Genomic DNA, 27,863 nt, shown 5'->3' with positions numbered 1-27,863 from the left:
TCTTCTATAAACATAATAGTGTCCATATGCTTGTGTTCCCTCGATTATTTTATTAAGAACATGTTATTTTTCTTCTGCACAAGTACTAAGTTACTACGCCCGTCAAAGGCCAAGATTTAGGCAAATGGAAAGAAAAATATTTTTTCTCTTTACTGAATTTAAACACCGGTCTCATAATTTTCATTCTATTTTATTGTTCACTAGGTAACACTTTGAGGGCGGCCTAAAAAGTATTGGGGAGAAGTGCTCAGGTAGGACATGGTGTGGCTTCAGATTTTCGAGGACATGGCCCTTGATAGGAAGGTGTGGAGGTCGAGCATTAGGGTTGTAGGTTAGGAGGTAGTTGAGCATTTTTCTACTTCGTTCCGGGTGTGAAGCTAGTCTGATAGGATTTGCCTTAGACTGCCAGCGGTTAATGTTGTGTTCATATTATTCTTCTATTTTTCATAGCACCGGGCCTTTTTTACTGGTTATTATTATTACGTTTCATCTATTTTCTTGTTCTTATGATGCTGTTATTATTTCTATGGTTTGTGTTGATGGTACTGATATATTGTCTCTTTTTTTCGTTATCTTGAGCCGAGGGTCTATCGGAAACAACCTATCTACTCCATCGCAATAAGGGTAAGGTCTGCGTACAAACTATCCTCCTCAGACCCCGCACCTGTGGGATTTTACTAGGTTGTTGTTGTAGGCAACACCTTTGAATATTGCAATTAAAATCCTAATATTTCTTTGGCTAACTTTGTTGCCCACATAAGCTTTGGATGTCTGTATCAATAGCCCCTCACCTGAAGTACCATCAATCCCTTCTCTCTCCCATACAACTAATTCACCATCAGCCCAACTATTTCACAAGGTGGCAATGGTTATTTACAAGAGTTGTAGGGATAAAAGTTGATGGATATATAGTGATAAATTAAGGATGTGCTCAAGTTTGGTATAGATGATGATGGGTAAGGACAATCTTAGCAAAGTCAAAAATTGTGGAGCTATCTTTAGTTGTACTTGTACATTTAGACATAATATTGTTTTAGTATTTACAAATACTGAACTTCAGTATCTGCAAATGTTAAAATGAACTTGAGCATATGCAAATAACCTCAAATGAAATATTGAAAGTAATACTATTCTGAATGTACATCTTAAGTGAAATACTGGTCTTAACCTACAAATCTTTAACTTTAACAAAGTCTTTTTCAAGTGCAATTCATTTTCAAATACACCGAACATCTCTTTCAACTTCAACCTAGGATGCTATTTTTAATTTTCCAACTTTTAGTTATATAATGTCCAAAAACTAAGGGCCGTTTGGCCATAAAAAATTTCACCTTTTTCCGGATATTTTTTTCATCTTTTCTTGGAGTAGGTTTGGCCATAAAAATTCCAAATCCAACTTGAAGTAGAATTCCAGAATTTTTTGGAATTCGAAAAACTCCAAAAAGGCTATTTTCATAATTTTTTCTCTAAATCGCTCACAAAAATTCAAAAACAATTCTAATTTATATTCATGTCCAAACACAACTCCAATTTTCAAATATCATTTTCAACAGTTTTTCCTAAGTTCAAAACACTCTGTGGCCTATCCAAAACTCATCCGAGCCCTCGGGGCTCCAAACCAAACATGCATGCAAGTCCAAAAATACCATACGGACTTGCTCGTGCAATCAAATCATCAAAATAACATCAATAACTATGAATTTAGCATCAAAATCAAAGAAAAATCTCATGAACTCTTAAGTTCCATTTTTAACAACCGATGGTCCGATTCACGTTATATCAAGTTCGTTTCTTACCAATTACAGGCTCAACTTAAATACCATATAAGACCTATACTGGGCTCCGGAACCAAAATACGGGCCTGATACCATCAAATTCAAACACATCCAAATTTTTAAATACTCTTATAATTTCAGTTAAACAATTTTCTTCAAAAATTTATTTCTCGAGCTTGGGACCTCGAAATTCAATTCCGCGCATACGCACATGTCACGACCCCGGTTTGCCCTCCGTGAACCATCGTGACGGCACCTAGTCTCTACGACTAGGTAAGCCTAAACTTGCGGAAAATAACCAAACTTGCGGAAGTAAAACAATTTAAAAAAAACAGAAATAAAGCAATAACAGTGTTTAAATGTGCCGCTCGGCATACACCATATTTAACTCTCAACACCAAACATAAATGCAAGACCCGAAAACTCATGAATCACAAGATAAGAAAAGAAAGTCTACATAGCTCTAACTCCGGAATTTATCTAATAAGAACAGAAAGTACAGAAGGGCTAAATACTAAAAGGCAGGAATAGAAAGGGACTCCTCGGTCTGCGGACGCGGCAGATGTACCTCGAAGTCTCTAAGTAGTCGCCTCCCTCAAGGATGGTAGGCTTGAGTAGAAGTACCTGGATCTGCACATGAAACACATGCGTAGAAGGGGCATGAGTACACCACAGCGGTACTCAAAAAGTGCCAAGCCTAACCTCGGTCGGGTAGTGACGAGGAAGGTTAGTGCCCTAGTGAGGTTAAATACAATATAAGGCTTAACAGTGTGGAATAAAACAGTATAAATAAGTGCAACAGTAAGAAATAACATAGAATTGACAGAACAACAACAACTACAACAGAGTCAAAACAAGCCACGAAAAGAAATACAGCTCAACACAGAGATAACAACCGGGGCACCTTCTAGGATACCGTCCTGTAGTCCTAATTACAACTGTCCAGTGGATCTCCCGGGATACCATCCCGTAGTCTATCATATATATGTCTGAAGGATCTCCCGGGATCCTGTCCGGTAGGCCAACTATCAATGCGCGGGGATCTACTGGAATCCCGATCCGTAGTCCCAAATGTAAATACCCAGTACTGGGGAAATCTACCGGGTGCGTTCCCGTAGTTCCATATAACTGTGCAGGTGGATCTATCGGGAATCTAATCTGCAGTCCCAAAGTAAATGTGCAGGGGGATCTATCGGGAATCTAACCCGCAGTCCCAAAGTAAACAGACAAGGGGGAACTACCGGAATCCCACATCCGAAGTCCCAAAATAAATACATAGCAGCAATAGGAGGTATACAGAAAGGGCAAAATTTCATATTAAGGCAATAAGTGATTCTAGCCTAGCATGCTGCACAGAATTCAAGTAAGGAGGGTTGAATCAATTAAAGCAATTAAGTCACTTAGACATGCTTTCCTAAGCTAATAACATGCTTAATAGTGCAAGAAATAGAAACAGGAAAGGAAACGTACTAGTAATTACTTAAGAAAACCGGATTTCCAACAATTAGCACAAGTACGCACTCGTCACCTCACGTACAAGGCATTTCAATTACAAAATATACCAATCCTAAGAGGAAGGTCCCCCACATAAGTTTAGACAAGCCACTTACCTCGAACCGGCTCAAAATCAACCCAACACCATGTCTTTGCCACGAGTACTCGACTCCAAATGGCCCAAATCTATTCAATTCAATTGCATAATATAAATAACACTTCAAGTAACTGATTGTACAATTAAATTCCAAGCTAATACGCGAAATTATGTAAAATGACCAAAATGCCCCTAGGGCCCACATCTCGGAATCGGGTAAAATTACATTTATTGCTCAAAGCACCCAGTCGGGTCATTACAATTATGCTGGAATTCCAGTATATTATGCTGACAGTTCACATGTAAAAAATTCGATATACTAGAGTATTTTACGGATTTTGAATAGCGTTTTAATTCAGATTTATCTTTACATGAAAAGTTGCTAAATTTTTATTACTTTTGAAACTGTGATTTTTTTTCAATTACCACTTGTAAATCTGGCTATTTTTGAATTTCACCCGTTAGTTTCTGTTAATAAATACTTTAGTAGTATCAGTTATTCCAAGGGATTGAAGGCTAATTTCCTTCTCCTTAACGTACGTTAGAAATGCACAAATATACTCATCCTCCAATTTTATGCACCTTATTAACGAATTCAGGTTTTAAGTAGGCACTTGGATAATATTTTATTCACGTTGAAAAAAGGAGTATTTGAAAGTCAACGACTTAAAATTTCATTACTCATCTTGAAATGTTAAATTAAGAATATTATTATTCTTAGCAATCCCTCAAATTCTCAAATGGTCGTCTATACCTTTATTATAGACAATTATACGCATATTATACAAGAATTTTACATATATTACATATTTGTAGGTCATTTTTAGTTTAAGCGGGGTTTGACCCGTATATTTCCAGTTAAATTTTTTTTTTTTAATGTTCAATGCCTAACTAAAGTAGAACACAAATATCTCAGGCTTCTGGTCCATGATTTAGGTAGAGTAGACAAGACTTTTTTGGAGAGAAATGCAAAATGAAGAGAAAAGGACCTCATTAGTTTTGACTTCTCCAATTTATTATTAACTGGAAAGTTCATAGCAAAGACCAACTTATAACCAACTTGTAGCAATAAGTTATATAACTCATCACTTAATTAAAGGAAAATAAAATTAAATGTCTATATACATTTCTCTAGACAGAACTATCATTTGTATCATTTTGATGATTATTAATGCACAACTGATAAGAAAGAAAAGAAGAAAAAGATAACCATATTTACTGTAATTTATTTTTTTACTAAAACTGTAGAAATTATTTACAGTGGTAAAAAGCTTGAAATAATACAATTATTTTCACAGTTGAGAAAATTTAATGGGAGCTTTGTCTTTGAGGAAGTCCAATAAAGAGCTCTGTCTCTAGTTCCATTGTTTGTCTTTGAGGGTCTTCCTCTTCTCGAGAATCTATTTTCAAAGGCAACGGTACCACCTCAATCTGAGGAACAAAAAGTTTTTGTTTTATTAATTCTTCCTGTAGTAATAGGTTATAAATAAAATACTATAGATGAAAACCAATCAACTATATTACAATTATAAATTTCAATTCATGTGCATGTCATTCTCAATGATTTTAATATCTCAATATTTTCTTCTATAACCATAATAGCGTCCATATCAAGTTTGTGTTCATCTAGACAATTTTATCAGGTACATGTTATTTTCCTTCGGCACAAGTACTAAGTTACTACGCCATTAGAGCCAAGATTTAGGCAAATGGAAAGAGAAATAACTTAACATATTTTCTCTTTACTGGAATTTAAATATCGATCTCATAATTTTCATCTCACTTTATTGATCACTAGGCAATACATTTGACTATACGCAATAAAATCCTAATATCTCTTTGGCTAACTTTGTTGCCCACATAGGCCTTGGATGTATGTATCAATAGCCCCTAACCTGAAGTACCATCAAGCCCTCCCGTACACTAAAAATGTTGCCCCCATACCCCAGAAGACAACTAATTCACTATCGGCCCAACTATTTCACAAGGTGGCAATTGTTATCTGTTAGATGTGAATTTCAAATGATGAAAATAACATAATACTATGGTGTAGGATCACGAGAGATAAAAAGAAGAATTCAAGCAAATCTATCATTGAAGTGTGGAAGAAGTCAAGAAAGGAATGAGTAAAAGAATCAAGGCAAAGATCTGTCAACGGAAGCAAGTAAGCAAGATTGATGATTGACGCGATATGACAGCCAGGATGATTGATATAATAAAGGAAGGACCAAGATTTCACGTCGCCCTGATTGCTAAAGATATGCGTCAAAAAAGGAAGGCTATCAATCCCATGAATCAAGAAACAACTTAAGGAGAACTTATAACAAATCTCTTCTCGAAAAAGGAAACGACCGGTAGTCATGGATCATCTATGGAAGCTCTATACTTATTCTTGGAATGAATCACAACAGATTCAATTTTGAGGATCAATTCCCTTGGTACTGCATATTCTTCAACGGTCCGCCAAAGATTCGCCAAGCCAAGAAGCTCAAGTATAAAACGAAGTATGTCAAGGAGCAACATATACTTTGAACGAACCACTATCACTTTTTTGTTCTACTCCAAATAAGTATTGTAGTTCACTCTAGATCTACCGTCACTACTAGAAATCTGGAAAAAAAGCGAACAACAATTTGCGACCAAAATTGGTCTGTCATGAAAAGCGACCAAAGTTGGTCGCTAAATTGGAGAAAATTATTAAATAATTATTCTAAATACATTAGCGACTAAGAATGAGCATCCTACAAGTGTGAAGGAGTATAGACCCATTGCTTGTTGTTCAATGTTATATAAAATCATTTCCAAAGTCCTAGCAGCAAGAATTTAGAAAGTAATTGCAACAGTGATATGTGAAGCTCAAACTGGATTCATTCCTGGAAGGAAGATCTCAGATAATATCTTCCTTGCACAAGAACTGGTGAAGTCATATACAAGGAAAAATATGTCTCCTAGATGCATGATTATAATAGATCTTCAAAAGGCATATGATTCCGTGGAATGGGTATACCTGGAGCAGATATTAGATGAGATGGGATTTCCTAGATAGTTCATTTCATGGGTACTAGAATGTGTGACAACTGTGAATTATTCTACCTTGGTCAATGGTGAGCCAACAGTTCCTTTTAATGCAGCTAAAGGACTTAGGCAAGGAGATCCAATTTCTCCTTTCCTATTTGCAATAGCCATGAAATATCTGAGTTGGATGCTTAATGAAGTGAAAGGAAGTAAAGGATTCAAATATCACCCAAAGTGCTCTAAGCTATCAATAACTCATTTGTCCTTCGCAGATGATCTTTTGCTATTTTCAAGAGGTGATATTGAATCTGTGGATACAATTAGAAGATGTTTCATGGAGTTCTCTGATGCCTCAGGTCTTCAAGCCAATAAAGATAAAAGCTCTAGTTATTTTGGATGGGTTACTAAAGAGGTTCAGAATCAAATACTGCAATTGCTAGAATTCACTAAAGGTGGCCTACCATTCAGATATTTAGGGATACCTTTCGCTACAAAGAAGATATCCCTAATACAGTGGCACCCTTTGATCAACAAGATGGTTTCTAGAATTACTACTTGGACTGCCAAGAAGCTCTCATACTAGGAAGGGCCCAGCTAATTCAAATAGTATTGTTTGGTATTCAGGCATATTGGTCACAAATATTTGTTATTCCCTCAAAAGTATTAAATGCAATTGAGGCTTACTGTCGAAGCTATATATGGTCTGGTACCAACACAATTACGAGAAAAGCTCTGTTAGCATAGGAGAAAGTGTGCACTCCAAAATCAATGGGTGGATTAGGATTGATAAATATGAGACTATGGAATAAGGCAGCAATAATTAAAGCTAACTGGGACATTAAACATAAGGTGGACATGCTGTGGATCAGATGGGTACACTCTTATTATATTAACAACCAACAGTTTGTCAAATGGTCATACTTATGCATACATGATGGATGGTGAGGAGAATCTTTGAAGCAGGAAGATTTGTGACACTGGTTCAACACAGCAACAAAAACAGCTTAATCAAGCAGATTTACCTTCAACTAATTGGCAACAATGAGAGGATACTATGGAAGACACTAAGGTTTGGGAATGATGTTCAACCAAAAGCCCAGTTCACAATGTGGTTGCAAATGCAAGGAAAATTACTAACAGTGGACAAAATTGCTGCTTGGGGCATAAATGTGGATCGTGTATGTAAACTGTGCAATAGGCATAATGAAACAAGGAACCATTTATTCATGGAATGTCCTTATTCTATGAAAATCTGGGAAGGGGTACTAAAATGGATGAAGGTTAAGCATTTCAAAAGAGCACAATGAGAGCAGATGGAGAACTGGATCATTGAAAGAGCAAAAGGCAGAACAAAAAGAGCTCAAGTGTTCAAGATGGCATACACAGAATGGGTGTATGCAATATGGATAGAAAGGAATCAATGCAGATTTGAAGGCAAATCAAAGAATTCAAGTCAACTGGTGAGGGAAATTGCTTATGTGTTTAGTGTTCGAGCACCAGCCAGAATCAAATATTAGATTCAACAGCTTAGAGTTAGTTAATTCTGGTAGTATATGTTTTAGTTGTTTGTGAGTATTAACAGATAGTAGACTGCGATGTAGTCTACTATGGAACTTATATGTAATCATTTTGGTAATTAATAAAAAAATTTAATTACCAATAAAAAATGTGGTCAAAATGTTAACCGGACTGGTCAGACTTGCTTAGTCAAAGAAATATTGAAATTAGAGACCAACTTTGGTCACTAAAGTGGGACCCAGTTATAAAATTTTAATAATTATATTATTATTTAAATAAATTATAAAATATAAATAAATATAATTTAAAATTAGCGACCAAAGTTGGTCGCTTACGAAAGGGAAGCAGATAGAGACCAACTTTGGTCGCTAATCTGGGACCCAGTTATAAAACTTTAATAATTATATTATTATTTTAAAAAATTATAAACTATAAATAAATATAATTTAAAATTAACGACCAAAGTTGGTCGCTTACAAAAATAGAGACCAACTTTGGTTTCTAATCTGGGACCCAGTTCTAACGTTTAACAATTATATTATTATTTTAAATATTATATAAAATATAAATAAATCTGATTTAAATTTAGCGACCAACTTTGGTCGCTAATTTTAATTTCTGGATAATTAGCGACCAAAGTTGATCTCTTTTCAGGTCAAAATTGGTCAAAATTAAAAATTACTTTTATATTTACTATCTAAATAATATAAATGTAATCCGTTAACACTTTTGTAATACAAGAGATGAATACACTAAAATATACTCTACATGCTATATATGTAGTTAAAATTGTACAACGAAGCGTATTATATATATATAGTGAGAGAGAGAGAGAGAGAGAGAGATAAGTCGAGATATATAAGAGAGAGAGAGAGAGAGAGAGAGAGAGAGAGAGAGAGATAAGTCGAGACGTTTTGTTTTTAATATTCAATGATGCATCTGAGTAGGTTATAAGTCGATGAATCAATTTACAAGTGTATAAATCCCTAAAATAACCCGACCCTGTGTTACTAGCGCTTCATGTTTTGTTTTTAATATTCAACGATGCATCTGAGTAGGTTATAAGTCGATGAATCAATTTACACACGGATATATTTGATGAAAAATTATATATACTAATTAGGATCTTGACAAGTCTATCAATCCCTAAAAGAACCCGAGGTCGGGTTGTTTTAGGGATTGATAAACTTGTTAAGATCCTAATATATATATATATATATATATATATATATATATATATATATATATATATATATATATATATATATAAATAATTTTTCATCAAATATACATGAATGTAATTCATTAACTCTGTTATAATACAAATAATGAATACAGTATCATATACTATAACATGCTATATATGTAGTTAAAGCAGCACAAAGTGTGTGTGTGTTATAGATATACACACACTAACATATACTATAACAAGTTATATATACGTTATAGTATTATAGTGAAGTGTCTGTGTGTTTGTGTCTATATATATATATATAAGAACTTGAAGCACTAGTAACACATGGTCGGGTTATTTTAGGGATTTATACACTTGTATATTGATTCATTGACTTACAACCTACTCAGATGCATCATTGAATATTAAAAAGAAAACGTTTCGACTTATATCAATTAATATGTTATAATTGATTCATCGACTTATAACCTAGTGATGAATGAATGTAATTCATTAACTCTATTATAATACAAATAATGAATACAATTATATCAATTAATAGAATAATATTATATTAGTTTATCAATTCATTAATTATTTGTATGTAGTAATGTATAAGATTGATCATCAATTACAATATAGTTTATGCGTGTGTATGAAATTACTCATATACTTAAATATAACTTAAAAAATTACTTTACATAGATGCTATTATAATCTATTAAAAGTAATCACATAGTTAATAATTATTTATAATAATTGTAGTTAAATAAAATAAATATTTATAGCTAAAAATAATTTTTGTTATAGCTTATAATATTTAAAACCCAAAAAAGAAAAAAAATAATTTAATTTTTTTTAAAAAAAATAGCGACCAACTTTTTGCTATTTTCAATTTAATTTTTCTTAAATAGCGACCAACGCTGGTCGCTATTTTTGGTCAAACGGTCAAAACTTATTTACAGACCAAAAATAGCGACCAAAGTTGGTCGCTTTTTCTAATTCTACAAACAAAAACGGGTTTCCCCCTCATTTCTCTTATTTCCTTCCCCAAAATTTCCCCAACTCTTTCTTTCCCTCCCCTTCTCTATTTCACTCACCCTAATCCCATCCCCCACCCCGCGCCACCACTGCCCCCTTTGCTCGCCGCCGCCTCGCCGGCCACCACCACTGTTGCCCCCCTCTCTCTCCTTCTCCACCTAAAAAAAATCAAGGTTAGAATTATAACCTTCAATCTTTGTTATTTCTAGTGTGTGTGTTACAATATTTGATGTATTGTAGTTTATTATTCCAATTAGTGTTTCAATTCTTTGAACATTGTATTTTATTGAGGATTAGGGTTTAGGTCTTGTTTTAATTAGTTTTGTTAATTAATTTTATTAACTAATTAGTTTAATTAGTGTTGAATTTAGTTTAGTCAGATTTGAATTATATTTTGCATTGTCTTGATAGTTTAGTCAAAATCTAGGGTTTAGGATATGAATTGAACCTTTAGGATATGAATTGGACTTTTAGGTTATGAATTGGACTTGTAGTTTATAAATTGTAATTTTAGGATATGATTTGAATTTTTAATTTATGAATTGAACTTTTTGGATATGAATTGGACTTTTAGTTTATGTATTGGAATTTTAGTTTATGAATTGGACTTGTAGTTTATAAATTGTAATTTTAGGATATGATTTGAACTTTTAATTTTTGAATTAAACTTTTTGGATATGAATTGGACTTTTCATCTACAAATTGAAATTTTAGGATATAAATTGAAATTTTAGGATATGAATTGGACTTTTAGTTTATGTGTTGGAATTTTAGTTTATGAATTGGACTTATAGTTTATAAATTGTAATTTTAGGATATGATTTGAACTTTTAATTTATGAATTGAACTTTTTGGATATGAATTGAACTTTTAGTTTATAAATTAAAATTTTAGGATATGAATTGAACTTTTAATTTATAAATTGAGTATTTTAGAACATGAATTGGACTTTTAGTTTATGAATTGAACCTTTTGGATACGAATTGAACTTTTAGTTTGTGAATTGAACTTTTAGTTTATAAATTGAACTTTTAGAATATGAATTGTACTTTTAGGATATGAATTGAACTTTTAGTTAACTAAAAAAAGATTAGGATATGAATTAACTAAATTAATTTGTTCTTGTTTTATTTGTATAGATGGAACATCGTACTTGGATGTACAATAGGAATTATCCTAATCGACAAAGATTGCGGGAGGATTTGTAGAAGGAGTGGATGACTTTATTATGAATTTTGAAAAACCGGCGGAAGTTAAGCATCATCTTTGTAGGAAGGGGTTTATAGCAAATTACTTTGTGTGGACTAATCATAGAGAGATCGGTGGTAGCCATGGGATATTTCATAACATGGTTGTGGGTGAAAGTAGTAGGTCGGTGGAGAATACAAATCGTGATTCTAGAATTTATGATATGGTTGCGGATGCTTTTGGGATGCACTTAGGGGGTGAGCCCAATAAAAATGTTGAACAAACTCCTAATGATGAAGCAAAACGTTTTAATGAACAGTTAGAGGAAGCTAGTCGTCCACTACGTAATAGAAGTCCGTACTCTGAGCTGTCTGTTGCAGTTAGATTACTAAGTATCAAATTTGATTGGAATATTTCTCAAGCATCCATGGACTCTTTCATTGACCTTATGAGTGAACTAGTTGACCCTAATATCAAATTACCTAGTGATTTCTATAAGGCAAAGAGATTAGTTTCTAAGTTAGGACTTTCGTCAATGAGAATTGATTGTTGTGAAGATGGTTGCATGTGTATATTATTTTGAGAGCAATGTGCCATGTGCTAGGAATAGGCCCAATAGGCACACGGTCGAATGTGTGGATGTTCCATTATATCTGCCTATGTCTATATTCAATCAACCAGGCCGATGTTCTAAGGATCTTAGAAAGAGAAGTTTGAGTGATATGGAGTAAAAGTCAGCTACACTTCATGTGTTGCTAAATTGTCCCGAAGTTGTACCATTTCTCAAGTAAGTATTGATTTAGTAGTTATCAAAATATAAAATTTATTGTGACTACATCTCAATGCAGTCACAGTCACTTAGTGGGTCAATTTGGCCATGATGTTGTATATACGAGATTTGATACGTGGTTCAAACAATTTGTAAGTTTATCCTTGTAATATTCTAACACTATGTAGGTAAATAATGTTTGGAAGTTATGCTAACTTATGAATTTTTTTAACAATATGTAGGTAAATGATCCAAATAATGGTGTAAATCAATTTTTGAAAGATATATCTTGGGGACCTGGGCTTCAGGTCACAACAATGTCTAAGTACGTTGTGAATGGTTATAAGTTTCATACAGAAGATTGCTCTAAAAATAAAAATAGCAACAACAGCGGGGTGTAGGTTCAAGGTGGTGATGGCAACCAAGTTGGAGATATTGATTATTATGGTGTGCTCAAAGAAATAATAGAACTAGAATATACAGGTTGGCCATTTAAGGAATTGATAATCTTTAGATGCAAGTGGTTTGACCCAAATCCAACAAGAGGTACAAGAGTACACAATCAATACACCATAATTGAGGTTAATCATACGAGAGAGTATGATCGCTATGATCCTTTCATAATTGCACATAATGTTAGGCACGTGTATTATGCTCCTTATCCATTGCGGCAGAATAAGTCCGATTGGTGGGTTATAATAAATACTAAGCTTGTAGGTAGGGTGGAAGTTGAGAATGTGTTAGGTGTTGCATATCAAAACGGTATCTCCAGTGTTCACCAAATAGTGGACGAACTTTTAGAAAATGATTTGGAACATCCTGAACACATATTGGAAGAAGTTGATATAAATGAAGTAAGAATTATAGAAAATGGGGAAGAAGAATCAATTGATGAAGCTCAAACTAGTAAGGAAGAAGAATTCTCGGACGAGGAACAATACATCGATGAGCTTTAAAAAGTTGGTTTCTTTAATAACTCTCGTTTTATAGCTAGTTTCTTATACGTTTCAATCTAAATATGTATTATATTATGCAGATGACATGCAAGGGTCGAGGTAACAATGACTCTATTGGTTCTTGGGGCCGAGAAAAGGCTAGGAAGGCAAAGAGGAGGGTAGAAAATAATACTACATCTTTTCCACCCTCTTCAGAGATGCCTATGCCTATGCTTAGGTCTTATCCTCCACCCCAGGGCTATTCTGAGCTGCCACAACATCACAAGCCCTATACCTTCGTGCAGACACCTAGGTCTTTTATCACAGGGCCATAGGACTATACGTCCGGCATACAGTCCAGCTGCCTCACGACCACGTGGATCGCAACCATCTGCATTGCATGGATCACATCCATCCATGTCACATCCACATGGATCACATCCATCCGTATCATAGCCACTCGGGCCACAGCCACTCGGGTCACAACCATTAGTATCACAGCCATCAGTAGCCATCTTCATCTGGGACTCCATCTATTTCAGGCCTTCGCCTGCGAGATACTAGCTCTGACCCCCTACACCTTCCACACATGCCTCTGATATACATTCTTCGGACGGTGATGCTGATGATGACGATGAGGTGCATTATGATCAATATGACAGGATCATCATAGTCCCTAAGAGTGATGTGTAAGAGTTATTTGTTATTTTTACGTTTATTGTTTTGTACAGTTTGAACTAAGATATTAATGTGTTCTTTTTATTAAATTGCAGGTTCATCCCGAATAATATTACTACGAGAATAATCACCAAAGCCACCAGAAAGCTTTATGATGGCCCTTATGCGACTTGGAGTGAATTCCCATTCTCGCTGAATGAGCAAATTTTCAATTAATTTAAGGTATAAATATTCTTTTAAGCAGTATAATTATTATATTTATGATATTTCTATATAATATTTAACTTTTGAAATACAGAGCAAGTATGTATGGGAACACCGCTATAGCGTGGAAGCGACTGCAAATTTTCATGACAAAGCTCGCAAGCGGTTGTCGCATAGTTTCTCCAAAACTAGAAAGTTGAACCAGAAGCCTAACTGGTTGCTTCAGAATTTATGGGAGGATTTGCAAAGGCAATGGCTTACCACAAAGTTCTTAGAGAAGAGCAAAAAAGGAAAAAAAGCTCGCGCATCTGAGAAGGGAGGATCCTTGCACACTAGAGGTGCAATCATCCTAGGGACAATAAAAAGAAGATTGGTACATAATTGCTTAATTTATTTTAATTTCAAAGTATATCTATTCTGTTTATTAACTAAAATTTATGAGTTTTCAGGAAAAGAAGTTGGGGCATCCAATGAACCAAGATGAGCTATTCAAGGAGATTCATATTGTAAATAAGAAGAAAGAGACGGATCAAGAAAGGTGGGTCGAGGGCCGAGCCTCGACTGTACATGTAAGTTTTCACTTTTCATTAAGTATTTTGATTTACTTTTATATAAATTTTAAAATACTAATTCAATGTAATTTTTCTTATAGGGTTACTTCACAACTGACGTGGAGGAATTCATACGCAGTCAGCCACCTAATAAATCGGGCGCGCCAATCCAACCTTCAGACGAGGATGCTGGAAGAATGTGGACAGAGGCTGCTGGCGATCCAAAATAGGAGAAGGTATATGGGCTTCCTACTAAGATATTTCATCGCTATAAGTGTGGAATGCAAGGAATAGGGACTTCCTCGCAAGGCGAGCAACTTGATGGGGAGATCCTCTCCGCTATGCGGGAGACTGTGACAAAGCTCACATCCGAGCTAGAAGCGGCCAAGGAAAGAGAAAAGCTTAGAGATGCTCAGTACATTGGCATGCAAGCTCAGTACCAGGGCATGCAAGAGCAGCTCAAATCTATCCTAGCTTCTAGAGCTTTTCCGATTCCCCGGTCTCGTGAGTCATCGCCAATGGCTCGACTTGAACGTGAGCGTTCCTTTCGACCTCCCCGTGCTCGTTCCTCCCATCCTCCCCGTGATCGTTCTTCCTGTCCTCGACAAGTAGACCCTTCTGTATACTGTCTTGTTGATGAAAGTTCATCAAACGGTGATGATAATGATGTTGTACAAAACACTCCTTGACTTTTATATACTTTGAACTAGACAAATAGAAACGATTTTGAACTAGGTGTAATAAGCGTTAACTTAGTTTAATTTGTTAGTTCTATTAAACTTTAATTTGTTGGTTTTAATGTGTTTTTTTGAATTGTGTCGTTGTTGTTGTTATGGTAGTGGTGTTGTTGTTGGATTGTTGTGGAGATTTTGGTATTGAAATTGTAGTTTATGAATTGAATTATATTGTTATTTAGGGAATTTAGTATGCTGGCAGGTGGTGTAGCTGCCAAAACAGGCAGTTTCTGTCAAAATTATACCCAGAAAAGTGATCAACTTTGGTCGTTTTTCTATTTTAAAAAAATATTTTCTGGGAAATAGCGACCAAGGTTGGTCGCTAATTAACCCAGATTTCCTAAAAAGCGACCAACTTTGGTCGCTATTCTATTAAAAAAAATTCTGGAAATTAGCGACCAATTTTGGTCGCTTATGTTTAAAAAAAATTAAATTCTTGAAATTATCGACCAATTTTGGTCGCTTATGTTTAAAAAAATTATAAAAAAAAAACGATCAACTTTGGTCTCTATTTTCCAGATTTTAAAATATAATATTTGGTTTACAGACCAAAGTTGGTCGCTATATTTTGAATAATAATAATACATAAAAAACGTAATTTAAATATAGAGACCAACTTTGGTCGCTAAATTTATATTATTAAAATATTAAAGCTACCAAAGTTGGTCGGTATATTGTTTACCCGGAATATTTGGCCCTTTTACCTTAGAGACCAAAGTTAGTCGCCAACAAAATAGCGACCAAGCCAGTTTGAACGCTTTTTGATCGCTTTGTGACTTGTAAGCGACCAACTTTGATCGCTTTTTTCCGGATTTCTAGTAATGTGTGTCACTAGTGAGAGAAGAAAGAAAGAAAAATACTGGTGAGGCATTGTATCAAGAAGCGAAAAATGATATAGTGATTAAGTTGTTGGTGTAAGGCTACATCAACTCTCTTGTATCGAGAAACTTCAAATACGTACTGAAAGAGAACACCCTTGCAACCCAAGGAGACTAGGCATAGGATTTACATTAAATCCGAACCAGTTAAAAGTCCTGGTGTCTTTGATTCCTATATTTTTTCTGCTTTATTTATATTTTGTTCTTACCTTCACTCGACTAATTAGTAAACTAGTCAACTACGTCGGGTAAAAAAAAAGCAAAAATTGACAATTTACCCCCTCTTGTACTATCATTATCATCAAGAGTTTTAGGGATAAAAGTTGTTCGATATAGTGATAAATTAAGGATGTGCTCAGGTTTGGTATAGATGATGATGGCGGGTATTAGACAATCTTAGCAAAGTCAAAATTTGTGGAGCTATCTTTAGCTGTACATTTAGACATAATATTATTTTAGTATTTACAAATACTGAAATTCAGTATCTGCAAATGTTAAGATGGACTTGAGCATATGCAAATAACCTCAAATGAAATATTGAAAGTAATACTATTCTGAATGTACATCTTAAGTGAAATACTGGTCTTAACCTACAAATCTTTAACTTTAACAAAGTCTTTTTCAAGTGCAATTCATTTTCAAATACACCGAACATCTCTTTCAACTTCAACCTAGGATGCTATTTTTAATTTTCCAACTTTTAGTTATATAATGTCCAAAAACTAAGGGCCATTTGGCCATAAAAAGTTTCACCTTTTTCCGGATATTTTTTTCATCTTTTTTCGGAGTAGGTTTGGCCATAAAAATTCCAAATCCAACTTGAAGTAGAATTCCAAAATTTTCTGGAATTCGAAAAACTCCAAAAAGGCTATTTTCATAATTTTCTCTCTAAATCGATCACAAAAATTCAAAAACAACTCTAATTTATATTCATGTCCAAACACAACTCCAATTTTCAAATATCATTTTCAACTTTAAATTTTTTTTTTATCTTTTTCCGGAATTTCACAATTCTTTTGTCCAAATGCCCACTAAGTTTTTTTCAGTTCTATTAATTTAAATAGTGGAAGCACTAAATTCAGTCATCTATGTAGAATCATCCTACAAAAAGAATCAGCTCAGTTTGAGAACCAAAAGCACAATTGCCCTTAAGTTTAATGTTTCATTGCACTCTAATTTCCTGGAGAGTGTTTCAAACAAACTACTACTAATTAATCCAACTTCATTAACCAGTCTTAACCAAAGCTTAAACATATAGAGATGCAGGAATAAACAATATTGACATGTAGGCAAATATTTCAAGTAATATCTCACCCTTTTTCTCAAGTCTGCATTTTGCTTCATTAGGATTTTTTCCTGAGACAATAGAAACATTATACTTTGTAAGCCAACTGGATTAATTACAGTTCTTACTTTTATGGATATTAAATTAAATATGCATGTACCTCTTCCTTTAGGTGAGCAATCTGTTCCCTGAGTAATAGGTTCTGAGACAAAACAAAAAGAATTGAAGTTACATATATATTGAGAAGTATAAACATTTTTTTTTCATTATCAATGTCGTTTATCCTATAATAGTAGATTAGGTATTATTTTTTCCAGAGTATCATAATTTAATACTAACAATAAAAAAAAATTCTGTAATTAATAATTACGTAGTATCTTTTAAGTGACATGATTGTAAATATCTTTTACACGGTTAGGGGTCGTTTGGTTGGGAAACAAATATCCCATGATTAATTATCTCGGGATTAGTTATCATAGGATTAGTTATCCCACCCTCCCATAAGGATTAAAAAAAGAGGACAATCCCGGGATTAGTTATACCACGACTTTATCCCAACCAAACATATGTGGAATAAACTCATCTCAAATTTAATCTCGGGACTAATTATCCCTTATCTCTCGTACCAAACGAGCCCTTACTGCATAAAGCATAAACTCAGACACAAAAAGATGTTAAAGCTTCACTAGTTTATGCATCCAGCAGGAGAAAAGAAAAGGAAAATTAAAATTCAGAGAGAGAGAGAGAGAGCAACATATTATGCACCTTTCTTGCCCTAATGCAGCTTAAACTTCGTTCCAATTGTTCTTCTACTTGTTGAAGTTCATCAAAGGAAGAAGAATCTAAACCTTGTCCTAAAAGCTTTCTGCAATATATAATGCAGAAAGAATTAGTAGAACCATTTGCTGGTTTAATTCTGCAGAGTCCATATTGTGCTACAAACTAGGAGCAATTAACCTTTTTGAATCTTCAAGAAGCTCGAGCTTTCTAGTCATTGTTGCAACCTCCTCTTTCAAATGCTACACAAAATAAGGGTATTTCTCAGTAGCATTACTAAGATACACGACAAGGCAACATGTTGTTAGGTACAAGAAACTCATACTCCTAGCCAAGCATTCGTAGTTTTATACATATACATAAATAAAAAATAAAAAAAAGAGGCAGCCCGGTGCACAAAGTATCCCGTGTTCATGCAGGGTCCGGAGAAGGACGGTACCCCAAGAGTGTGATGTAGACAGCCTACCCTGATGCAAGCATCAGTGGCTGATTCCACGTTTCAAACTCATGATCTATAGGTCATACGTAGACAACTTGACCGTTGCTCCAAGGCTCCCCTTCTATACATATGCATACAATGTTTGTAGTAATTAATAGCACAGGTGGATCTAATTAGAACAATTCAATGGGTTCAACTGAACACAACGTAATTATTATACATATAAAAAAAACTTAAAATATGTAAACAAATACAAGTAGTCCATATCCATTCTGAACCCATTAACGGATATACATGTGTAATAGTATTGAAAAATTAAGGGAATGCATTGAACAAGAGGCTATCAATGTACAGAGGTGTGCGAATAAAGTTCCACTATAGTACTTTAAAAATTTGGAAGATTATATATAAAGTGTAGAAATCTCTTAATAGTGTGGACCTTTTAGGAAAAATCGTGGAGGCTTGGCCCAATACGGATAATATCATATCAAGTTAAAAGTATCTTCGGGCTAGTTTAGCCTAACAACTGATATTACAGCCTAGGTTAGATGAGACGAGTATGACGCTGACAAAGTGGTGGTTCGAGGCTCGGTTTGCTTACCTTTACGAGCTTGACGCACACAGATAAGAAGAATCTAGTAACATGCTTCGATTGCTATAAATACTCTGACAATGTGGGTGTGGCACATAGTGAATCTTGAAAATTGACTCATGAATTGTAGGTAATGGGCAACATGGAACTTATTATAAGGGGGAGACCCATAGATCATGGTGATGGGCTGCGTGGAACTTAGTTCGAGAGGGAGATTATTGGGTGTGCAAACATAATGCTACATTGGTAGATTAAAAATTGAAAGACTACATATAAGGGGTAGAAATATCTTAATTAATGGCAGGGGCAGCTCTAAGGTAAGGCAGATGAAGCCCTTGCCGTAGGCCCGCAAATATTAAGGGCCCCAAAATTATAAAATACTAGTAGTATATTAGTATTATATATAACATATAATTTATACAAGTATTATTAACAGAAATTTTCAAATTTTTACATTTTTAAATTTGATGTTGTATGATTGAGTGAGTAAATAAGCACAAATTTTCTCTCTTATTAAATTAAATGGTATATTTACCTTCCCATCAATTCTAATCTTTTTCTTTATGTATTCTTTTTTGCCTTCATGTTTTTGACAATTTCACTCTTTAATTTCAATTCGGATTCTCTGAATTAGCTATTTGTTTTTGTCATATTTGATTGATCCATGCATCAGAAAGAAAGTTCTTTTTTGTCTTATCTTTTTAATTAAGAAATTCTCGAGGGCAGCTGCACAAGATTCGAATCGATGGATAATGAGCCCAACTCTCTGCCGTTTTTCAAATATCATGCTATTGTCCATGGGAGAGTTTGAAATCATGATGTGAGCCTAACCTCGTCACGTATTGCACTCTTACCACTAGACCAAAGTCATGTAGGTTTCTTTTGTGTCTCATTATAATATAGAGCTTATGAAAATTTAAGAGCCTTTTAATATATTTTAGTTTTAGGCCACAAATTTTTTTTAACCGCCATTGCTTAATAGTATGAGGCCTTTTGGGAAAATCGTATGGGTTTGACCTAAAGCGGATAATATCAAATCATGTTAAGAGTATATTCGGTCTAGTTTAGCCTAACAAGATCCAAATCTGAAGCGGGAAACAAAAAAAAAAAAAGATGATCATGTGTACCAACCCTGCTAAAATAAAGCGCCATTTGCGCCATCTTCCAAAAGTGATATATAGATCTTCTAATGAACACTACTATTTCCTTTTCTATAAAAGTTGGTAGTTTCAAGAGGGAACTTCATCATTATATGTTTATTGAGAGCATCTTGTTGTCCCAAAATTGCTTTCCTTGAATTAATATATTATCTTAGGTTACTATAAAAATTAAGATGATATTGGATCCATCTTTATAGTCGAAAAATAAAAAAATTCAGTACGTTGTATAACTAATTTGTCTACATTTTTAGACAGCCTATTTTCATTACGCTGCAATGGAACTTCAATTCTTACCTTAAATAAAGGAGTTTAAGGTATATACACCGTTAGTTGGGATAATGTTTTATACTATCAGATCATCTAGGTAAGCCTTCTTAAAATTTGAGATTTGTAATTTTGAAAGTAAGATATAGTACCTGCTACAACATGCGACGTGATAAACGAAAGGAGAAAATGCATATTGCTAAGGCAACATGTATAATTATGTTCACATGAAAAATACACCAACTTAGTTTATATTACACGATGTATTTGTAGAGTATTTGCAAAAATGAAAGAGGATGCTAACCTCAGTAGTTTGTATTTCAGCTATCTTTCTGTTGGGTCCAAGATACCTGTCATTCTTCTGATAACGTTCTATTGTCTTGTTAGTACTGAAACGACAAAAGATGAAACAGAATAAGAATATGCGGTGTTAAACCTTAGACTCTATCCGTATGCTTATAAATAAAAGTAAATAGATGAAAGAGGAGACATATCATTAGCGTATGCAGGATTTTCCGTAAGCAATATTAATATTTGAAGAAACAAAAAATGAATAAATCATTATAATGACAAGATGTGTCATTTTTTATATTTATACTTAATATTTTTATTTTATTTATTGTCTGTGTATATGATGATATGCTATAATTACGTATTTTAATCTCTTATTACACTCTAATGTATTGCACTTTAATTGAGTTTGAGCTTTATCGCTAGTGTTTTGCACTAAATTGTGTATTTTAGGCCTTGTAGGAGTGATTCCGAGCTATGTAGATATAATTGAATGAATTCAAGTGATTTAGAGCTTTGAAGTATGAGTAAAAGCCCAAGGAATCAAGCCGGGATCGTGTTCGGGGATCAACGGATGATAATTAAGAACAAAACGAAGAATCAAGCGGGTATACGGTGCATTGTCTAGTAAAATACACATAACTTTTCGGTCAGAACTCCGTTTGGGCTCCACAATATATCGTTGAAAAGCTATTCAAAAGGGATACAACTTTCATGTTTTGCATTTTTGCGAATTCCAACTACCCTGCCATAAAGTGCGCCACACAATGCGCCGTATCTGTGCAATTTTCCAACAGTCTATCAGGTAACAACTCTCTTAACTTCCCCATTGTCGCGCCGCACAGTGAGCTGCATCTGTGCAATTTTCCAACAGTCTGTCAGGTAACAGCTCTCTTAACTTCCTCATTGCCGCGCCGCACAATGAGTCGCCCCATGCGGCGCGCCTGTACAAATTTTACAGAGTGATTGTCCTATTTCGTGTAGGAGAAGGTGTTTTCGTCTGGGCCCGACCCATTGGTATATATACATGGAAAAATGTTATTTTGTGGACTTTTGGACATATCTTAGACCTAGGGAGACTATTTTGGAATGGAGAAAATGTTTGGAGCAATTTCCGGAGGAGATTAGCATCGAATTCTTCATTCCTTCATCTTTACTTTATCATTTAATTATGCAAATTATTTAGAAAATTGTTAGTATGAGTATGAGTAGCTAAATTCCTAATCTAGGGGTTTGATGGAACCTGTTGAAGGATGATTTTCTCGTTATGTTAATATAGATTTGCCATAGTATTCTCTCTATTTGTTCAACTATATGCTTATTGATGTTGATTGAAGGGCTCTCAATTAGCTGTTTCTATTTAGTGTGCATTACTCGGGAGAGAGTGCATATTTAGGTAGTTGTTAAATATCATCACTCCTAACGTATATGAAGGATCAATACGAAGGGTTTAAAGGTGAGATTAGGAATAACGAAACCTTGGGTGCGCTCTAAGTGAGTTGTACTTAAAGCTAGCAAGCGTAATTCGGGAGAATATGTCTAGTATATTATTGTAATTACTCGGGAGAGAGTTATGACAGTCAGAGTGCTCATGATCGATAGAGAAGACTTAGGCAAATTTATAGAAAACGTAGCGGAAAGGATTCCCACAATAGGGAAAATCATAATCCTACATCCTTCCAATTCTTATTTAAAATCGTTCATAGTTAGTTCTTAATTACTGCATTTTCATTTCGTAATATTTAGTTAGTAAGCATCCAATCTGTTACTTAAATATCTCTGAAGATTGAATACGTGAATATCTGTGAGTCCAATAGCTGTGATTGTTAGGTTAATTCCCTGTGGAATTCGAATCCGGACTTATTAACCGGAATATATTTGCAGCGACCGCTTTATCCTTTTTATAAGGTATAGTTGGGCGTGATCAGTATACATATTTAATAAAAAGAATTGATTAAACAGTGTCACATTAAGGTGTATCCGCCCCTAGACATGATACCTTAGCTCCTCAAAAATTATAATACAAGTTGATTGAACAAAAAGATCATTCTTAATACAAGACGTATTCCAAAGATATTAAGTCTAGCTCATGTTAAGCTGACCTAACTAGGTGTATGTTTGGCTAAGCTTATAAGCTGGTCAAACTGACTTATAAGTACCTTTAGGCTTATCTATGCATTTAATAAATACCCAAAGTGCTTATAAGCTAAAAGTAGCCATAAGTAATAAGTTGGTCACCCAGTGACGGATTTATAAGTTTAATTATGAGGACCGTGAACCCATGGTCTCTCTATAAAATTAGATATTTTATGTACATATTTTCTAAAATTGGTATAATATTAACTGTTGGTACCCTTGCTCCAAGAAGGTTGAATGGTGCACTTGGTTGAAGATTGTGTTTACCAAAAGGTACATGTATCAATTCCCACTAGGTATATTTTTGTCTCTTTTTTTTTTTTCGTGATGCACCCATGTACTAGAAATCCTAGATCTGCCTCTCGTCACCCCCCAAACTTATGGCTTTTCAGTTTATAAGTACTTTTAGTTTGACCAAGCCTTTTACTAATTTATCTTTAATAATATTTTGTAATTTACAAAATATTTTTCCCAAAATAAATTTCCTAACTTTTTCTTCAATCCATATTTGTTTTATTCATCCTTTTCATTACAATGAAACTTTTTAATTCATAATCTTTTATAAATTTTTTAAGGATATTTTAGTCATTTTAATAAAAGAACAGCTTAGCAGCACGTTTCTACCAAACACATCAACGGCCTATAATCAGTTTCAGCACGTCTATCCAAACACAAATACTTATTTAAAAAATCAGCTTTACCACTTAAAAATGCTTTTCAGCACTTTAATCTTATCAGCTATTTACAATCAAAAAATTATCAGCTATGTAGTAGTTCATTACAAAAATTGGCCAAATTTTAAAATATTACTAATATTAGCCAAATCTGCCAATTAGCTATTTGTAGCAAAAAAGTATCAAATTTTTGCTTTGTTTTGAGTGGGTATTATTAGAATATATTGGGCACAACTTAAGGAGCTTGAATCTCAGTTTTGGGATGATTTGGTGAAGTTTTGAGGTGGTTTGAATTGAAAATTCGAAGTAAAAGTTGAACATGAAAAAAAATGATATGTGTATCACATCGTGTATCATTTGTGTATCACATATGTATCATATTTGTATCAATTGTGTATCACATATATATCCATGTATACCTGTGTGTGAGATACATGCGTGATACATGCATGTATCACAGAAGACTTTTTTGAACTAGATTTAATTACGAATTTTGATACAAAACCAGTCCAAATCACCTCCAATCTTCCTCAAATTTTGTATATTGACTTATCTATATATTTTCAATAAATTTCAACTATACCCATTAAAAAAGTTCCTTTTTTGTTTAGATTTTTGGAATATTGTATAGATTTTTGTATTTCATCACCTTATTTGCTACCCCGTCCATGAAATTTCCTTTCCGTCCTGTATGTAATATTGCTAATTACGCTTAAAAATATGAAAGGTGATTTTTGCATGTGATTCTTTGATAGAAAGAACCCTATTATTTGGTTTTTCAATTTTTGTTGGCTAGTTTTGATAAGTCTATAACTAATGGCTAGAGATTGGTAAGTTGAGATTTATTTGGGACATTTGTGTAAGTTTCCCTTTACAATCAACTAATCCAAACGGGCTCTAGGACTCCACGGATAAGATTCTCAACTTGCACAAGATTACCACTCTTAAAGCATTAATTAAGCCCAATGTATATATTTGGTTGAGAAAAGTTCCAATTTTTTCATCAACTTTTGATTGAATTGTTTTCTCATATGGTCTCTTGAGCCATTCTTGCCCATGAGCTAACTTTTGTACTTAATTTACGCCCAAGTTTCATTCTCTTAAAATGGTGACATAGCCGTTAGCATAGACTCATCCCTATTCTTAATTTATCCAATGTTGAATGCGCGCCTATGTCATGCTATCCATGTTCCAATAAATCTTGTCTGGGCGTCCAGGAGGTCTTAGATTGTCTCGTATTGAACAAGAGAACGTGTTGTTTCCTTGTATGATTTTGAGCGATCACCATCTCATAAGCTATAGTTTAGAGGCCCAAAGTTATACCGCCTGTTTGTGTTCTAATCCTTTTTACTATAGAATTGTTTTTTTTTCAAAATTTAAGGGTGGTGTTTCAATTCATATATAGTCTATATTAAGAGACTCCAATGATAAATGGCTCCACATCAAGCTTTTGCTAGCAAACGCAAGATGCAGAATATTGCTGATTCTTTTAAGGCTCATTTGGGTTTTTTTGCATAAAAAAACCAATAACGGCGCAAAAATTAGAAATTATTAATATCAAATTAGTTTCAATGTCAAAAGAGAGATTTGGAGACAAGAGAAAAGCCGGTAGAGACACGGGATGATAGGGAAGGCATCCGATTTCAGTACTTTCTTCTCACTCGATTTCACTAAGTAAACTCTTCAACGCATCATAAGTAAGAAAGTTCAACTATAGAGAGTAGAGAGAAAACATTTGGTTTTCATTGTGGTATAAAAACTAATATGCATGCATAAGTTATATAGATATTCATATATTATTTTATATGAGATAGGATGTGTAACAAGAATATGTATATTAGTAATACAGCAAAAATGCTACTCCACTTGACACAGTGATCTCAACATCACATTCCACGAGTTATTATAATTATTTTACAACTAGTATAATAGTTCACGATATAATAATTCTTGTATAACTAGTCCGTAAACCAAACAAACTAGATCATTGGTTTACTACATATACTAAGATTTTTTCTTAGAATTAATGAACTTGTAGAACAATTCAAGTAAATGAAGATTTCTTTGACGACCTTAGAGCATTATAAAGATTCATTAATAAAGTAATGAATAATTTTGAGTCATGAAATTCCTCGAAAGTGATAAAAAGAAAATCTGCTTTATTCATTTATAGTCTATGAACTTGATATATATAATTGATTGTCTGATATCACTAAGAAAAGATTGAGGAATCAAATGATGAAAGTAAAGACAGAATGCATTACATTTTCGTACACCCACACATAATACTGAAGAGTTGGTCAGTAAAAATATTACTATACAATTAGGTTAATTACTCTTGACTATAAGGACGAAGTACAAAAAATCTAATTTTTTTCGTCAATTAATATGTACATAGATTTTCCCAGGAAGGAGGGCTTATATATGAACCTCCTCTCCTGTTATTTTTGGGGTGATGTAATCACCGTTGTCCTATTTTTCTTAGGAAAAGGTATAGCCCTCCTCATTGCGCTTTTTTTGGAATACAACATAACCCAGACAGAGGTCTGGGAAATTTAATTAAAAAAAAACTCTTGACTATTTACTTTGTGAAAGAATTAAATGGTTTAGCAGAAGTTAAATTAAAGATCCACTTCCACTTAGTGCCAAGTGATGAACATATAAACAGGCCAAAGTGAGTGGGGTATTGGGACTGACGATTGTAAGTACAACTTCTTTTCAAGTTTAACTTCATTTCATACTAAGGATTAAAAAGGCCACCACTTCTCCCAAGTATAAATTTTCCACATACATCAGAATCTTGTTTTGGAAGGGAGCCTTGGCGTATGGTCACGGCTTCGAGCCGTGGAAACAGTCTTTTGCAGAAATATAGAGTAAGATTGTATACAATAAACTCTTGTGGTCCGGCCCTTCCCGAACCACGCGCATAGCGGGTGCTTAGTGCACCGGGCTATCCTTTTATCAAAATCTTGTTTTCTTGTTTGCAGAATTACTCCTTGTATTATATAGAGAAACATTTAGAATTTGTATAAGATTCAGCTTTATCAAGATTATTATACCAATTGTAAATAATAGTTCAATGTACGGATTCATTTGGGAATATGGGGGGAATAAGTGACACATAAATCATTCAAAAGATTATTGTATTGGTAACACACTACTACATATATTCTTGCTCACTAACGAAGTCCCCAAGAGAACAAGTTTTTTTTTTCCCCTCTTTAATCTGGTATAAATCTGACTGATGGAGAATCAAGAGAAGTTAATACAACAAAAACAATAAGGCAGAAAAACAAGGGACCCTTTTGGACAGATAAAGCAGATGATCATTGTACTTGGTTCATTTAGTGTAATTGTCTGAATAATGGATAAATCCTAAAGAGCTGTATATATAAGTTGGTTAAATAAAGATTCTAGCTATATATACACATAAAATTATGATAAAAGTAGTGAAAAAAACAAGAAAATGAAGATATAATTAATGTGTACCTGGAACTTGAAAATTCATAAAGCCTTCCTTTTGGAGAGAAAACAATAAGGGCAACTTCTGCATCACAAAGAACTGAAAGCTCAAATGCTTTCTTAAGAATTCCACTTCTTCTTTTTGAGAAAGTCACTTGCCTACTTGTTGCATTTTCAATTCTTTTCATCTCAGTTTTTCCTCTCACCATCTTTTTTTCTTACTTTTAAATACTACTTCTTCTCAAAAATCTCAGGTGGAAAAAGAAAAAATGGCAGATATTGTAAACTGTTAGAGAGTCTCAATTACTTTTCAGATTAAAATACAAAATAATATTCAAGAAATACTAGCATCCATGATAAGTTTCTATAAATAGAAAGGTTTTTTTTTGGAGAAGATAAGAATTGATTTATACAACAGGAATAAAACAAGACAAAAACCTTTTAATGGGTGTCTCAGATCTGAAAAATGGAAGAAGAAAAATAAAGGAAGAAAATTTTTGGTTAAGACATAAATGGAAAGGATCTGAAACCCTAAGAAGACAAAGATGAGGACATCTTTTTTCTGTTTTTCTATTTTTATCTTTCACAACCACCAGAAAGAGGATATAAATAGAGAAGAAATGATTAAGGAAAGACTCGTGAGAACCAAAACCTCATCTCTTTTCTTTCTTTTAGTAAACTTGTAAGAAACACTAAAATTAGACAAACAGACGCCCCCAAAAAAGAAATACA

At 33.9% G+C, this 27,863-nt stretch overlaps 1 protein-coding gene across 2 annotated transcripts; it reads right to left on the bottom strand.

The window, feature by feature from the left end:
* Positions 1-2,145: 2,145 nt before the first annotated feature.
* On the bottom strand, positions 2,146-27,863 carry LOC107761745 (agamous-like MADS-box protein AGL19). Of its 2 annotated transcripts, XM_075240856.1 has the most exons (8): positions 27,159-27,863; positions 20,873-20,957; positions 18,294-18,355; positions 18,102-18,201; positions 17,497-17,538; positions 17,366-17,407; positions 3,386-3,455; positions 2,146-2,405 (listed from the first exon to the last, which is right to left on the bottom strand). In XM_075240856.1, the coding sequence occupies exons 1-8, from the start codon at positions 27,338-27,340 to the stop codon at positions 2,371-2,373; spliced, it is 618 nt and encodes a 205-aa protein (XP_075096957.1). In that variant the 5' UTR covers positions 27,341-27,863; the 3' UTR covers positions 2,146-2,370. The 2 variants fall into 2 exon arrangements, with proteins under 2 accessions (XP_075096957.1, XP_016435497.1); XM_016580011.2 differs by lacking the exons at positions 2,146-2,405; positions 3,386-3,455 and adding an exon at positions 4,581-4,797.

This window comes from Nicotiana tabacum, chromosome 1 (genome assembly GCF_000715075.1).
Source record: "Nicotiana tabacum cultivar K326 chromosome 1, ASM71507v2, whole genome shotgun sequence".
Taxonomy (NCBI): domain Eukaryota; kingdom Viridiplantae; phylum Streptophyta; class Magnoliopsida; order Solanales; family Solanaceae; genus Nicotiana; species Nicotiana tabacum.
The sequence above is the reverse complement of the archived record's forward strand: the minus strand, read 5'-3'. Positions and strand labels throughout refer to the sequence as shown.

Excerpts from the sequence above, each read along its gene's own strand:
- LOC107761745 (XM_016580011.2), bottom strand. The coding sequence starts at position 27,340 with ATGGTGAGAGGAAAAACTGAGATGAAAAGAATTGAAAATGCAACAAGT. Across the intron at positions 17,408-17,496 it reads TTGCTCACCTAAAGGAAGAG|GAAAAAATCCTAATGAAGCA; the intron begins GTACATGCATAT and ends CTATTGTCTCAG. Across the intron at positions 4,798-17,365 it reads ATGCAGACTTGAGAAAAAGG|ATTGAGGTGGTACCGTTGCC; the intron begins GTGAGATATTAC and ends TTTGTTCCTCAG.